This window comes from Myotis daubentonii, chromosome 4, assembly GCF_963259705.1.
Source record: "Myotis daubentonii chromosome 4, mMyoDau2.1, whole genome shotgun sequence".
NCBI lineage: Eukaryota > Metazoa > Chordata > Mammalia > Chiroptera > Vespertilionidae > Myotis > Myotis daubentonii.
In genome coordinates this window covers 11,706,374-11,719,828 of record NC_081843.1, presented here as the reverse complement: position 1 = coordinate 11,719,828, position 13,455 = coordinate 11,706,374, and the positions used below count along the sequence as shown (strand labels likewise).

General features: G+C 56.5%; 1 protein-coding gene across 6 annotated transcripts in view; it reads left to right on the top strand.

Moving 5' to 3' along the window:
* The window catches only part of KATNIP (katanin interacting protein), a 207,708-nt gene that overhangs the window by 162,885 nt on the left and 31,368 nt on the right, over positions 1-13,455 (top strand). For all 6 annotated transcript variants that reach the window (XM_059692465.1, XM_059692463.1, XM_059692464.1 and 3 more), the window contains one exon: positions 11,634-12,504. In XM_059692465.1, coding sequence (XP_059548448.1) covers positions 11,634-12,504 — 871 coding nt within the window. The remainder of the gene's footprint in view (positions 1-11,633; positions 12,505-13,455) is intronic.

Here is a 13,455-nt window from a genome sequence, read left to right as displayed (position 1 = left end):
AGGTACCTGAGGGAGCACATACCTGAGCTCTTCACTAACCTCCATGCTAGATACACCCAGGCCTCTCCCATCCTGCTCAGCTCCAAATGCCTGCCTCGGCTCGTATTCCTGAAAAACCCAGATGGTCGCTATCTCCAGGCAGCCCGCCTGACCCTTGCACTACGCTGGACCTCACGACTATGCCCCCTCACCCTGTTCTAGGATCGATGCCTGGCTCCCCCACAGTACTGGGGGCCCCCTGGGAGCAGGGCCTGCATCATCTCCCCACTGCTCTGGTCAAAGTAGACATGCATGGTTGTCAGATGAATGAATGTGTTCATCCCCAGGAATGATAAGCAGTTGTCTTGCCCTTTTTGATATCCGGATGAGAGACTGCGAGCTTGCTTAGAGGTCTGTGCCTCTGCCTCCTTCCTGTCCGCCCTCCTACTGCTTCCTGCTGAGACCCCCACCCAGCGGCCATCCCCCTCGAAAACAAATGTGTGCAAGGCTCTGGGGATCTGGAGGCTAACTGGGCTCTGTTCACCCACGATGCTGCTCAGAGAAGTAACAGCTTCCTCTGATTCCTGTCTTGGAGTTTTTAAAAACAAATACCTAAAGTTAAAATTTAAGGAAAGTCCAAACCACTGGAATAACTGAGGAAGCTGCAGTGAGAGTGTCAGCCTCCCCTGCCCCTCAGGCTGGCCTACCCCCCCATCTCCCGCCCCCCGCCCAGCCCCGCGTGCTTAGGGGCTCTTCCCAGACCCTAAATGCAGCCCCAGCACGGCATGGCCCCAGCGCACACCTAGCACCTAGGTCCGTGTCCTCTCACACCAAGTCCACTGGGTGCTTCCTGGCCGGTGGTCCTCAGCATCTTCTGGAATGGGCAATGAAACTGCTGGCTGCCCAGGCCCGCGCCCTGTTGCTCAGCCCTGTCGCTGAATATGTATCTCAGGCCCAGCAAAGCGGATTTTCTGTGCTGATGACAGAGCAGATCAGCTTGGTCCCTTTGGGCAAGGCCTGCCCCTTTAACCTGCACCCAGCCCTCCCTGTGTGCTGAGCGTAAAGGAGAGGAGCAGGCATCGGAGTGGCGTTCGGGTGCTTTGCAGAGCTGTGGGCTGGAGGGATGAGAGGTGCAGGCATCCCACGCACAGTGGAGTGTGGCAGGCGCAGTCCCTGGCAGAGGCACCGCTACCTCGGGCACACCCACCCACCTGCTGCCAGAACAAACGGGGGCAGAGCGCGCACAGGAACGCAGCTGAGGTTGGCTTGATGTCATATTCTCCGGAGCACGCTGTTACTGTGTGTTTTAGGGGAGGCAGAATGAGAGTTCATGGAAATACAGCTCAGCCTGGGAGACATGGCTTGTTAATACAGTGTTTTGTGTATGGAATCCACGGAAGAAAAGTGAGAACCGAGAGCTAATCCAGCCACAGCTTATTTAGAATATAAAAAAAGAAGGTGCTAGAGAATACACACTGCCTTACGCCCGCAGGCTAACTTTTATGGGCACCTTTCCCCTCTGTTGGCCGGTGGTTCAGTGAGAGGGAACTGGCCCAGAGGACAGAGGCCTGAGGGGAGAGGAGGGCGGGAGGCTCGGATCCATGCCGGAAGGCAGCATACCGCTGTCCTTGCTGGCCACAGCTGCCTCTCCCAGGGCTGCGTGTGCAGACTGACGCAAGGGGCGAGGCACGCAGTGAACATCTGATGCCTCAGCACCTCAGTGAACCCCAACAATTCTGCAAGGTCCGTGCTGTCAGGCCCCGCCATGTAGACGGAGATCTGGGGCTTGCTCAATGAGGTCCCAGCAGGCAGAGACGGGGTCTCTTTTGCCCACTCTGCTTGGAAATGGCTGCCTGTCGTAAGGAAGATCTGGTTCATCAAGGACAAGGTGCATGAGTGATTCGTGATGTCTGCCTTGGTTCAGGAGGAGGATGTGAGATAGGCTTGTCACAGATTAAGTGACTTGCCCAGCTAGTGAGTGGCAAGCAGCAGAGCTTGGCAGGGAGCTGAGGTCTGTTGGGTTTTCTCTGGTTTTCTCAGCACTGCGTCCCCTGCAGTGTGACATCTGTCTCCCTTTGATAGTATGTGATAACCGTCCAAAAAGGGGGCTTCCCGCAGCTCCCACCACCCATCCACTTGCCTTTGTAACAACCTACTCGTGACCTGCTACCAGCCTGCAGTAAGCAGGCACCTGTCACCATCTTCACCACGGCATCACCCTCGGATGCCCCTCTGCCTGGCCACACGGCGAGTGACACAGACGGACACTCAGGGTGTATCTTATGCACAGAAATGTGCTCAGTGAGTAGCTTAAGATGCATGCATGAATGAAGGAATGCATGTTAATTTCCCTGGTGGTATATTTCGGTGATATGTAGTGGTGGTCTGGCTTGCGCTGCCCAGTAGAATTTTCTGCAATGATATGAGAACTTGAAATGGGGCTACTGAAAAACTGCATTTCATTTTCTTATTTATTTTAATTGAGATACAGTTAACACATAACATTATATTGGTTTTAGGTGTGTAGTGTAGTGATTTGATATATGTATATATTGTAAAATGATTACCGTAAAAAGTTTAGTTAACATCCACCACCATATAGTTACAAAAATGATTTTTCTTGTGATGAGAACTTTTAAAATCTACTCTCTTAGCAACTTTCAAATATATGCTGCAGTATTATTAACTGTAGTGACCGTGTAGTCATGCCTCCCCGGGACTCATGTATCTTGTAACTAGAAGTTGGTACCTTTTGAGCACCTTCACCCATTTGTCCCCCCACCGCCCACGCCCTGCCTCTGGCAACCACCCATCTTTTTTCTGTATCAATGAGTGTGGTTTCTGTTGTGTTTGTCTTTCGGATCCCACATATAAGTGGGATCTTGCGGGATCTGTCTTCTCTGTCTAACTTTCTCCACTTAATCATGAAGCCATTAAGGCCTGTCCATGTTCCTTCTCGTGGCTAAATAATCCCATGTTGTGTACATGTGCATGTGTACATATGTATGTATACACCTATATTTAGATAAACAGAGACATGTTTATTGTATGTCACATCTTCTTTATCCATTCCTCCGTCACGTAGGCTGTTTCCATGTCTTGGCTGTTGTAAATGGTGCTGCAGTGAGCATGGGAGTGCAGGTATCTCTTCAAAACAGTGATTCATTTCGTTTGGATAAACACCCAGAGGGACTTGCCTCCCTCCTCGCCCCCCCCGCCCCTCCTGGCCTCCACTTCCTTTGCCGTCTGCAGCGGCGCCCGGCTCCCACTTTTGAATCCTCCTCCCCTCTCACCCCTCACTGCCAGTCCTACGTTCTGTTATTTCCATTGTCCAAACCTGTCTCCGTCCAAACCCAGCTCCTCGCTCCCCCTCTGCCTGCCGCCTGGCAGGGACTCATCACTGCAGGCAGCGGCCTCGTGTCTCCCCGCTCCCCGCACTCATGCTCAGGGCCTCCCTCCCACCGCAGAGTTATCAGTCCCCATGCTTGGGACCGGATCCGACACCAGGCTGCCCCCTCAGGCTCACTCCCAGGCAGACGGGACGGGGATCGACAGCAAAGTACAGTTCAGTGGGGTCAGCGTGGCGAGGGCTGCAGGGTGCCTGGGGTGGCCGCAGTCCCCTGCTAGCACATGCTTCCCGGGCACCCTGGGAAAACCATGACGCCCAGGCTGAGCCCGGCCCTCCAGCGGCAGCTCTCAGACTCCAGCCGGCTCACGTGGCGTCTCCAAAATCCTTTTCGTTAATTGCCAACATTTAAATATCGGGAGGCTTTACATGACAACATGGAATTTTTACTTTTACTGAGAAACTGGAAGGTCTGGCAATGCCAGGCCACGTGCACACCTGGGAGCTTAGGTGGAGCTGAGTCACAGCCACCGTCCCCACCGCTCCTGTCACCCCTCAGCGCAGCGCACAGTTGTCCTTACACCCCGTCAGCTCTCCCTGTGATGCTCACCTGGGCCCTGCACGCACGGCCCAGCACTGGCTCTCTGGCTCTTCCAACCGGGGGACTTAGGCAACTGTATCTCCCTCCAGCCCCCACACTCTTCTCTCCACGATGCTTTTCTCCGGCCACCCCCAGCACCTGGAGTGCCAGCCGTCTTGTTACACCTGCCTTTGGAAGCGCCAAGTTTCTGCTAAGACACTCTCTACACACAAGCTCCCGCACACCCTGTCTGCCCCAGGCCCTTCTGGGATCTCCATCCACACCCTTCTGGGCTCGGGGTGCCCGTTTCCTGAGCCTCCGATGACCTCCGGGGTGCCCTGGCTAAGTCTCTCCTGAGATGTACTCGTTTGGCCCTCACCATGTTGTCCAGCGTGTGAGACATCTGACAACATTGGAAAACTGGCTGGTGGTGAGCTGGCCACACTCCAAGCATGGCATCCACTCTGGGCTCGCGGTGTGGTGTGGTGGTTCTCAAGCTCACCACAGTCCCCGCGCCCCCACGGCTGTGGTGCCACAAGCATTTGCGTTTGTGACTCCGTGTTATACAGACTAGCGTAGACTCCTCAATAAATGAGCTGAGACATGTGAAGTCCTTTGAGCACTGCTTGGCACATAACATGTGCTCAAGAAATAAGTGCTGCCATCACTATCTTGTGCCCAAGCCACTGCCTGGATGTGTGTACCTGCCAAGCCTGGCTGTTCAGGGCCAGGACCCCTGCACCCCAAGGCCAGGTCCCTTAGTGTGGACTTGCTTTCTTCTGCATCCCACACAGGCGGGGACCCTGAGAGGGCCATGTGGTATATGTTGGATTGAATGAAATTGCAGGAATTGCATGCTGAGGTCTAGACCAGAGCTAGAGGAGTCTTGACCTAAGGCAGCGAGAGTAATTCAAGGCCCCACCCCAGAGTGGATGGGGTTCTTCCTGTGCCTGCTGCGCCTTCACCGGGAACTGGGGAGATTGCTGCCCCAAGCTGTGGGGGAGCAGGGTTCCTGGCCATGCTAGCCCTGAGCAACCAGGCTTGGCAGGTACACGCACCCCGGCAGTGGATTGGGCATAAGAAGTGATGGTAGCTCACGTTTCTTGAGCACACACATGTGCCAGGCGGTGCTCAAAGGCCTTCACATAGCTCAACTCATTCATTCCACACGGTGTCCTCTGAGGTGGGCACTGCGATCAGCTCCATTCTAGAGATGAGGGGTTCCTGCTGCTCACATCACCCAGGCAGTCGGGCACTGACCACACAGCCCTGCCTTCCCATGGAGAGAGATGTGGTCGCTGGAGAGCTGTGCCCTGCCCGGGCAGCATCGCTCAGCACTGGCTCGTGATGCCAGGTGGCCAAATTCTCAAGAGAGGCCAGAAGGGCACATTGTTCTGTGAAAGGCCTCACTTTTTGGATATTATCAACTAGTTCTGACGTCTTTAACTGCTCTGCGGGCCAAACCGGCGTAGATTCAACCGTTGGGCCTTCAGTTGGTGACCCAGGCCCCATCCCAGGCCCTGCCCTGAGTCTGTGATGTGGGGCTGGGACCTCCCAGTGGCTGGCCAGAGCCCAGCAGGAAGTAGCCTACAGGTAGTTGTCAGGTGTCCCAGTGTCTCCCCATCTTCTTCAGGCTTCTGTATCACAAAGGATGGTTTTCATTGGCCTTTCTCCCAGGGGACATGTAAAGGTCATTGAGGTCTTTCCCCATAAACAACATTCCAGTTCAGATGCTCTGGGATGGAACAAGTTTAGTCCCAGAGCAAGTCCTCAGTGTGGATAGGAATAGGCCTGCCCCTCATCCTGGCGGGTCTTCATCCAAGTGGAGACAGGCTTGGGCGTGTGCACACTCGCCGGGTGACAGGTGCAGAGACCCAGGTTGCCAGCCCAACTCAGAGCCCAGAGGGGACCCTTGACTCAGCATGAGGAAGGAGCAGGAGGCCGGGAGGAGCCGGGTCCCGAGGCCTGAGGGTGGCTCTCTGGGCAGCAGCTCACTCCCCAGAGTCCCCCAGGCCCTGATAAACCCATGGGCAGGGTAAGGCCCTCCCAGTCAGGCCCCCCCCCCCCGCCAGGTCCTCCTGCTCCGGAGCCAGCACTTCTGGGCACAGAGCAGTGAAGGCCAGCAGCTCGTGTCCTCCCTGTGAGCGGCCAGTAGGGTCCAGCCTGTGACAGAGCCGGAGTGCGGGGCGCCTGGATGGCCCCGAGGCTGTGCGTGACCCCCCAGGTGGAGCCGCACGTGACGGGCTTGCTTTAACGGACATTCCCTGGCGGGCAGTCAGGCCCGGCCAGTGCTTTGCTGCAAGTGGTTTTCTTTGGGACCTGTCAGCTGTGTGTCCGGCAGCTGTGCGCCCTCGGAGCAGGGAAAGACCTGGTGAGTGCAGAGTGCACACCTCGCTTGGGTTGCTGTGGCCATGGAACCGCGCCCATCGGTCTTTGCTGAGCAGCTCGTGTGCTCACTGACACTGGGCCAGGGAGGAGGGTGGCCTGACCGTCAATAAATGTCTTAGAGCAAAATAATATTCAATTGTTGTATTAAAACTGTCCCACCTGGTTGTTCTGGCCAACTGCAAGGAAGGGCACGGCAGGATGGGCAGGGAAGATGCTCCCGTTTCCCCGCGCCACAACGTCCTTTAGAAAATCCGTGGCAAAAGGACTCTGAGGCAGCGTCAACAAAGGCATAACAATAGCTCTCATTAAGCAAGAAGGAACTGTCAGTGCCAAGGAAACAAGGACACACACACACACACACAAACGTGCACGCACACGTGCATACATGCACACGCATGCATGTCGGGACTGAGTCCTGGTTACTGGAAAGCAGGAAGCAGGCTGGTTCTTTAGGAGCAAGAGAATTCCCCCTCCTCCATTTCCAAAGACATCGCCAGTACAGAGCTTCACTGCGGGGCCGCGGGTGCGGACCTGCCACGTCCTCCGCCCTGGCTCTCCACGGTACATGCACGCACCTGTCCATGCTTCTAGCCCCGCCTGGGGGGTGAGATGACAGTTCCGTCAGCACATACATGAAGATGGAGGGAAGGCCTGGAAAGACACAGCATGTACACTCCCACCCCGTGCCCACAGCGATGGCCTCATGGCCGGAGGAGGGAGCCAGGGTGTGGGTCTGAGAGCTGGTCCCCGGGGAATGATTAAAAGGATAAGTGGGGCTGAGTCCCCCTGGGTGCAGGTGATCCTGCCGGTGGGCAGCCTGAGGCCCCTCCAGGCCCCGCATGACCTCAGGGAGGCAGCAGCGAGACCTCGAGACCTCGGGTGTGCCAGCCAGAGTGGCCTCAGAGCGGGCGGTGTGGCCTCAGGGAGGGCGAGCCTCAGAGTCTCCCTCTGTAAGGCGGGCCTATGCCCCCGTGTGCAGTGGTTCTGAGGACTGTGGGACAGGACGGCCTTTTCGTTTTTCCACTTGGCGGCACCAGGGAAGTGACCACTACCTGTCCCCCTCCTAGGATCCCACTCAGGCCAAACCCACCCTCCGCTATGGCTCGTTAGGCCTGCAGGACATTGGAAACTGCGGAGATGAGCACATCAGGCCGGACACAAGCCTCCCAGCTTCCCACGGCACACACTTCCTCTGCTTCCTCCCTAGCTCACCTCCCGCCTCCCTGCCTGGCCCTGTGGGCATGGGAGGTTGCACCCCTGCCCAGGCCTGCTTCCCTCCCAGTCCCTTCTCCGCCACACTTCCTGGTGGGAGCCAAGCAGCAGGCGCTAGAGGTCAGATGGTGCTCCAGATGGTTCAGGAACGGACACAAGCCCATTTGGAAGCCAGACTCCGTTATGAAAGCCAGGCTGCCCACCTCATGCCTGTGCTGGATGGAAGGCCTCCCTCCACCCGGCTCCTTTCTAAACGAGTGTTTCTGTCTTGCCAGATGTTTCCATGCGGTAATTTTGCGGAACTAGTCATTGAGAGCCGCCCGTGCTGTCCTTCTCCGATAGCTGTTCCCTGATTAATTCCCATCACGCGCCTGCTCTGCGCCTCTGTAGGCAGAGAGCGCATCCACATCAAGGCGGAAGCGGTGCTCTGAGAATCGCACCTTTCGACAGTCGGCAAATAGCAGCTGCCGTCCTGCAGCAGGGGGTCGAAGCCAGGCCGGTGCGGCACAGGCTGGATGGGTCTCACTCCACCTCGCCCTGAAGCCTCCACGGCGCTGCCCGGTGTGAGAGCTTGCCCACCTCCCCTCAGGGCGGCTGGGTGCTGTAGGTGGGCACCTGTTGGCTCTCAGCTCCCATCTCCCAAGAGCAGGTGGAGAGTGGCCGGAGTGACGCCAGCGGTGACCACGTCTCTGCAGGCTGTTTCCAGGACATTGTTGGAGAGCACGCTGCCTCTCTGTGTTTGTTCTCTGTCCTTGTTGAGAACCTACTGTGTGTCGGGTGCCTGCTGGGCCTTGGACAAGATGGCACAGGGGCCCCTGGTGTCTTGGAGGTTAACTTTGAGCAGAGGAGACAATAAATAACGTAAAAAGGCAATAAGACCATTTCAGAGACCGGAAGGAAATAGAGCAGGATGCTGAGAGAGAGAGGGCCGGAGGGGAGGGAAGGTCTCTGTGAGGACAGGGGGCCAGCTTTGCAGGGCTCTGGGAAGAGCATTCCGGGCAAGTGCTCCTTCCTGGGGTGGGAATGAGTTGGCCGGATCAGGGAGCAGCAACCAGATGAGTGTGTTGGGAGTGGAGGGAGAGTGACAGGGGTCGGGTCAGAGGGGTCAGCAGGGGCCAGATCGGAAGGCCTTACTGGCCACTGAAGCGGGTGGAGCTCATGTGTAGTATGAAATCATTAGGGGCTTTAAGCAGGGAGCGCCATGACCTGATAAGTTGTTTTATAAAGAAAGACCGGCTGCTGTGTAGAGAAGGAAGCGTGTGCCTGGAGCGGAGTGGAAGCAGGGGGGGCCGCTGGCAGGTTACAGTAGAACCTCTTGGAGAGATGGTGGCCTGGTGGGGAGGCAGCACACTGAGGGAGCAGAGGTCAGGTTTGGAGGGGTGTGGAGGTTAGAGCCATGGGACCCTGGACCCTGGCCGTGTGAGTGAGCGAGCAGGAGGGGTCAGAGAGGACTCCTGGGCTGTGGGCAACTGACTGAATGGGGCCACCATTTTTAAGGTGGGAGAAGACTAGGCTTGGGAAAGCGAGGTGAGGATTCGGTGTGGGGTGTCGTGTTAAGGTTGAGACACCTGTTAGATATCCTAGAAGAGAGGTCGCATGGTCACTAGGGGCTTGGTGGAGAGTCAGGGTTGGAGATGAAAATGATCACGAGTCATCAACACAAAGATGGTATTTAAGGCCTTGGGTCTGGATGAGACCACCTAGTGAGAGATCAGGAATCTGAGGCCCAGGACCCACCAGCCACTTGAGGCCCAGCTAAGGGGAGCCCCGACAGGAGGCTGACGGGGGGGGGGGAGGTGGAGAGGGCGGGGGGGAGAGCAGGGGAGCCCAGGCAGGGAGGCTGAGGGGGGAGCAGGGGAGCCCGGGCAGGGAGGCTGAGGGGGGAGGAACCCCAGCCAGGTTGGCCTGCAAGCTGGGGAAGGAGAGTGCTCGGTTGGAGGAGCGGCGACGGCACAGGTGCTGCTGACAGCTCTCTGCCTGGCACCTGCGGGCCCTAAAACTGACTGTCCAAACCAGGACACTCTGAGTGAAAAGAGGGTTCTGTGAATGATTGGGCCAGGACAGCGGAGTAAATCCGAACCGTCCCAGACACACAGGAAGTTTCCACCCAGGTACTGGTGCCCTTGGCAAGGTGGGTTCGTGCAGAAGTGGAGGCAAAGGCCCGACTGCAGCGGGGCCACAGGGGTGGGGTGGGGTCGGGGGAGGAGCAGCCGGGACAGTGGCTCGAAGGGTCTGCTGTAAAGGCAAAAGAATGGTGGGGCACCTCGACAATGGAGTACCTCAGCAAGAAAAAGGAATAAAGCTATTAATTCATACAACATGGCTGAATCTTCAGGTAATTATGCTGAAAGAAAGAAGCTAGGCCAAGAAGAGTACATAGTGTGTGATTCCTTTTATTTAAAAAGGAAATCCAAACTGATATATCAGAAAGCTGACGGTGGTTGGCTGGGGAGGGGTTGGGGGGTTACCCAGGGTACAAGGAAACTTTGGGGGTAATGTGCTCATTATTTTGATTGGAAAGATGATTTATGGGTATATGCATGTGTTAAAATTTATCAAGTTGTACACTTTAAAAAATGTACTGTTTTCTGTGTGAGGTATGTGTTATATTCCTCAGTCAAGCAGTTTTCAGAAATGTTTTGATGAGAAGGGGAATGGACAGATGGCAGGGCAGTAGCAGGCGGAGGTGTGGTTTCATTCTCAGCATGAACAAAGAAGTGCTGGGGAGAAGGAGGAGACAGGAAGCCTAGCCAGGGACCCCTCTGTCATATGCTGAGGGGGTAGAGTTCATACCACTGGCCTGAGGGTCTCCACATTCCTGTGCAAAGGAATCATCAGAAGAACCTATTACACATGCAGCGCCCACACCACATCCCCTGGACTCTCCTCCAGCACAGCCCAGGTGGGACAGCCCAGGTGGGGCCGCCCAGGTGGGACAGCACAGGTGGAGCAGCCCAGGGGAGACAGCACAGGTGGGGCCTCCCAGGTGGGACAGCCCAGGTGGGGCCGCCCAGGTGGGACAGCCCAGGTGGGACAGCCCAGGTGGGACAGCTCAGGTGAGGCCGCCCAGGTGGGACAGCCCAGGTGGGACAGCCCAGGTGGGGCCGCCCAGGTGGGACAGCCCAGGTGGGGCCGCCCAGGTGGGACAGCCCAGGTGGGGTCGCCCAGGTGGGACAGCCCAGGTGGGACAGCCCAGGGGAGACAGCCCAGGTGGAGCAGTTCAGGTGGGACAACCCGGGGGGGTGGGGGGGGCAGCCCAGGTAGAGCAGTTCAGGTGGGACAGCCCAGGGGGGACAGTCCAGGTGGGACAGTTAAGGTGAGACAGCCCAGGTGGGACAGCTGGGCAGGCTGACAGGCACAGCCTTGGTGCTTCCAGGCTCTGCCTTTCTGCAGGGGGAGGAGGGGAGGGACTTCCCAAGGCACAGTGCCCAAGGCAACCTTCAGCAGCAGGGAAGGGAGTCCTTAGATAACCGCCCAGCCTCCGCCTTTGGAGGGACACAGGTGCCTTCTGTGGGTTCCTCGGAGGTCCCCAGTGGAATAGAGCCCAATTGCCCACAGCAGTGACCAGCTCAAGTGCCTTTTGGGGGTTTTCTCGGGCCCTGACTCTTGGGAGCGCCTTACCAAGTAAGCAGCCCGCACTGGAGTCCTTACCTCAGCACTGCTCTCAGGACCCCACTGAGCCAGGTGTGCCTTGGCTGTGCGCGGCAGGCTTTCCTGCGGGAGGCCCAGGACGTACTGGAGCGAAGCCGCCTTCGGCAGTGAAGACCGAGGGTTTCACCAGGCAGGTGACAGCCAGATCTGCTCTGGCAGGAAACTACCTCCCTGGCAACAGGAGGTGGAGGTTGGAGCAGCAGGACAGGAAGCAGGGAGACTAATTAGCAGGCAGTTACAGATGTCCCAGCGGGAGGTACGATGACAGAGCCCATCAAGCACCTCTTTGTGAAGGTCCTTTGATTTATAGTGTAAGCTTCACGCAGGGAGGGGACTGAGCCTTGTTTAACATCCCAGTGCTGTGGTTTCACAAAGCCCGTGTTTCCAGCATTCAATTTCTCTTCATCTTCTGCTTTAAAATTTGAGACATCAGTCTGACACCACGCATCTCTGTTTTGTTAAATTTTGTGTTTCCAGGATCTTGACGTTGGTGCGAAGAACGTGAAGCTTTATGTCAACAAAAGCCTCATCTTTGATGGCCAGTTAGACAAGGGAGGGCGGGAGGCCCCGGCCAACCAGAGCATCCCAGTCGGCCTGAGAAATGAGCAGATTGAGGGGGTGGAGAGCGGCTCTAATGCCCCCTCGGAAGAAGGCAGAGGTGCCCAGAGGATGGCCGGCGCCGCTGGGGACGAGGAGCTCAGCGCCACTGGCTCACAGCCAGCCGGAGTGGCAGCGGATGTGGCGGTTTCTTCACCAGGAACTTTATTTGGTGAAAGGATGCATTCTCCTGGTTGCATAAAAGACAGTTTGTCCAAGGTAGAGGACGATGTCAGCTCGTCAGCAGCCCCAACCTCCGTGGGGGGCGAGCGTGCCCCTGCCCCCAGGCCCCCAGTGGAGTGCCCTCCGCTGGGCCAGGAGCTCTCCCAGACTCTGCAGCTGGAAAACCTCCCAGGCAGGAAGGTCTCGGCACCAGGGAAAACCCCCGCCTGGCTACAACCCTCTTGCACAGGGAAAGGCAGGAGGCAGGGAGGCGGGAAGCCCAAACCCCTCTGGCTGTGTCCTGAGAAGCCACCCGATGGGACGGACGGGCTTGTGCCAGAGGACGAGGACGTCTTCAGGGAGGGTCCTGCGGAGGCCGGGGATGAAGGTCCCAGGCGCGAGCCAGGGCGGGCCAGTAGCCGGAATGCCATCTCAGAGGACAGAGCCCCGAGGGTGACCCCCAACGTCTGCAGGGATGACTTTGACATCTTTGAGCAGCCCTCCAACAGGGAGCGTCCCGCTAGTGGGAGGAGGGCCCGGAAGGATGCCCTCAGCAGCAGTCACGGTGATGGGCAACCAGCCAGCAGAGGTAAGCTCGGGGGCAGTCTGACTGGGGCTCATCATCCCTGCAGGAGGCTGCTGACTGGCACCAGCCACTCAACTCCCCAAGCCTCAGTTTCCTCATCTGCAAAGCGAGGGGTTCTCCTTAACCAGGGGTCACAAATCTGTCTCAGGACCCACACGGGAGGCAGCAATGAGTGAAATGGGCAAGACATACTTTGCCTGTTAAACTCTTAGATATATTTGTCATTGCCACCAAGATACGTCCCTTTGCTCATTTTTCTTTCAAATACATGACTTTTCCAACCTAGACCTGGTTATTCTACCTCTGATAGACATTGGTCTCTAATTACTTCACTTTATTCTTTACTGTTAGGAAAATAATGCAAGTATGATGATAAATAGCAATTGACACTTGCCTGGATTTTGGAAGGACATTAGGGAGTGGTGAGGACTGTGGCTAACTGGAGTGCACAAGCCCAACTAAAGGGGGCAGCTGCTGCTTCACTCAAGCTCTTTCTGGCTTTCAGGACTGCAAGGCCAATGTGCCAGATCTCTTTTCCTTTTATTAAGAGAAATCAGAAATATATCAGACTATTCCCTAATTTTCACCATTGGTGACTTATCTGCTGCTCTGTGAACTTTGCAGTAGATCATCTCTAAGGCTGTGAAAGGAGGGTACCAGAGGCTGGACTTCTGAATATTTCCACTCAGATTTGGCTATTGGGAGTGTAGCATAGCAACAAGATGTCAAAACATTTGAACTCAAACTCCACTACATGTAGATTTGGGTCTTAGAGAGCAGGCCCTTGCACACTCCCTGCCTCAGCAGCTTTGTCTAGAAAATGGGGATGAGCACCCCTCCCAGTGCTGTGAGGAGTAAGACGATGGCTTCGCAATAGTAACAGAGCCTGGTCCATGGCAAGTGCTCCACGGGTGGCGGCCATTTTTTTCAACATTAGCTTGTCGGTCCTTTATT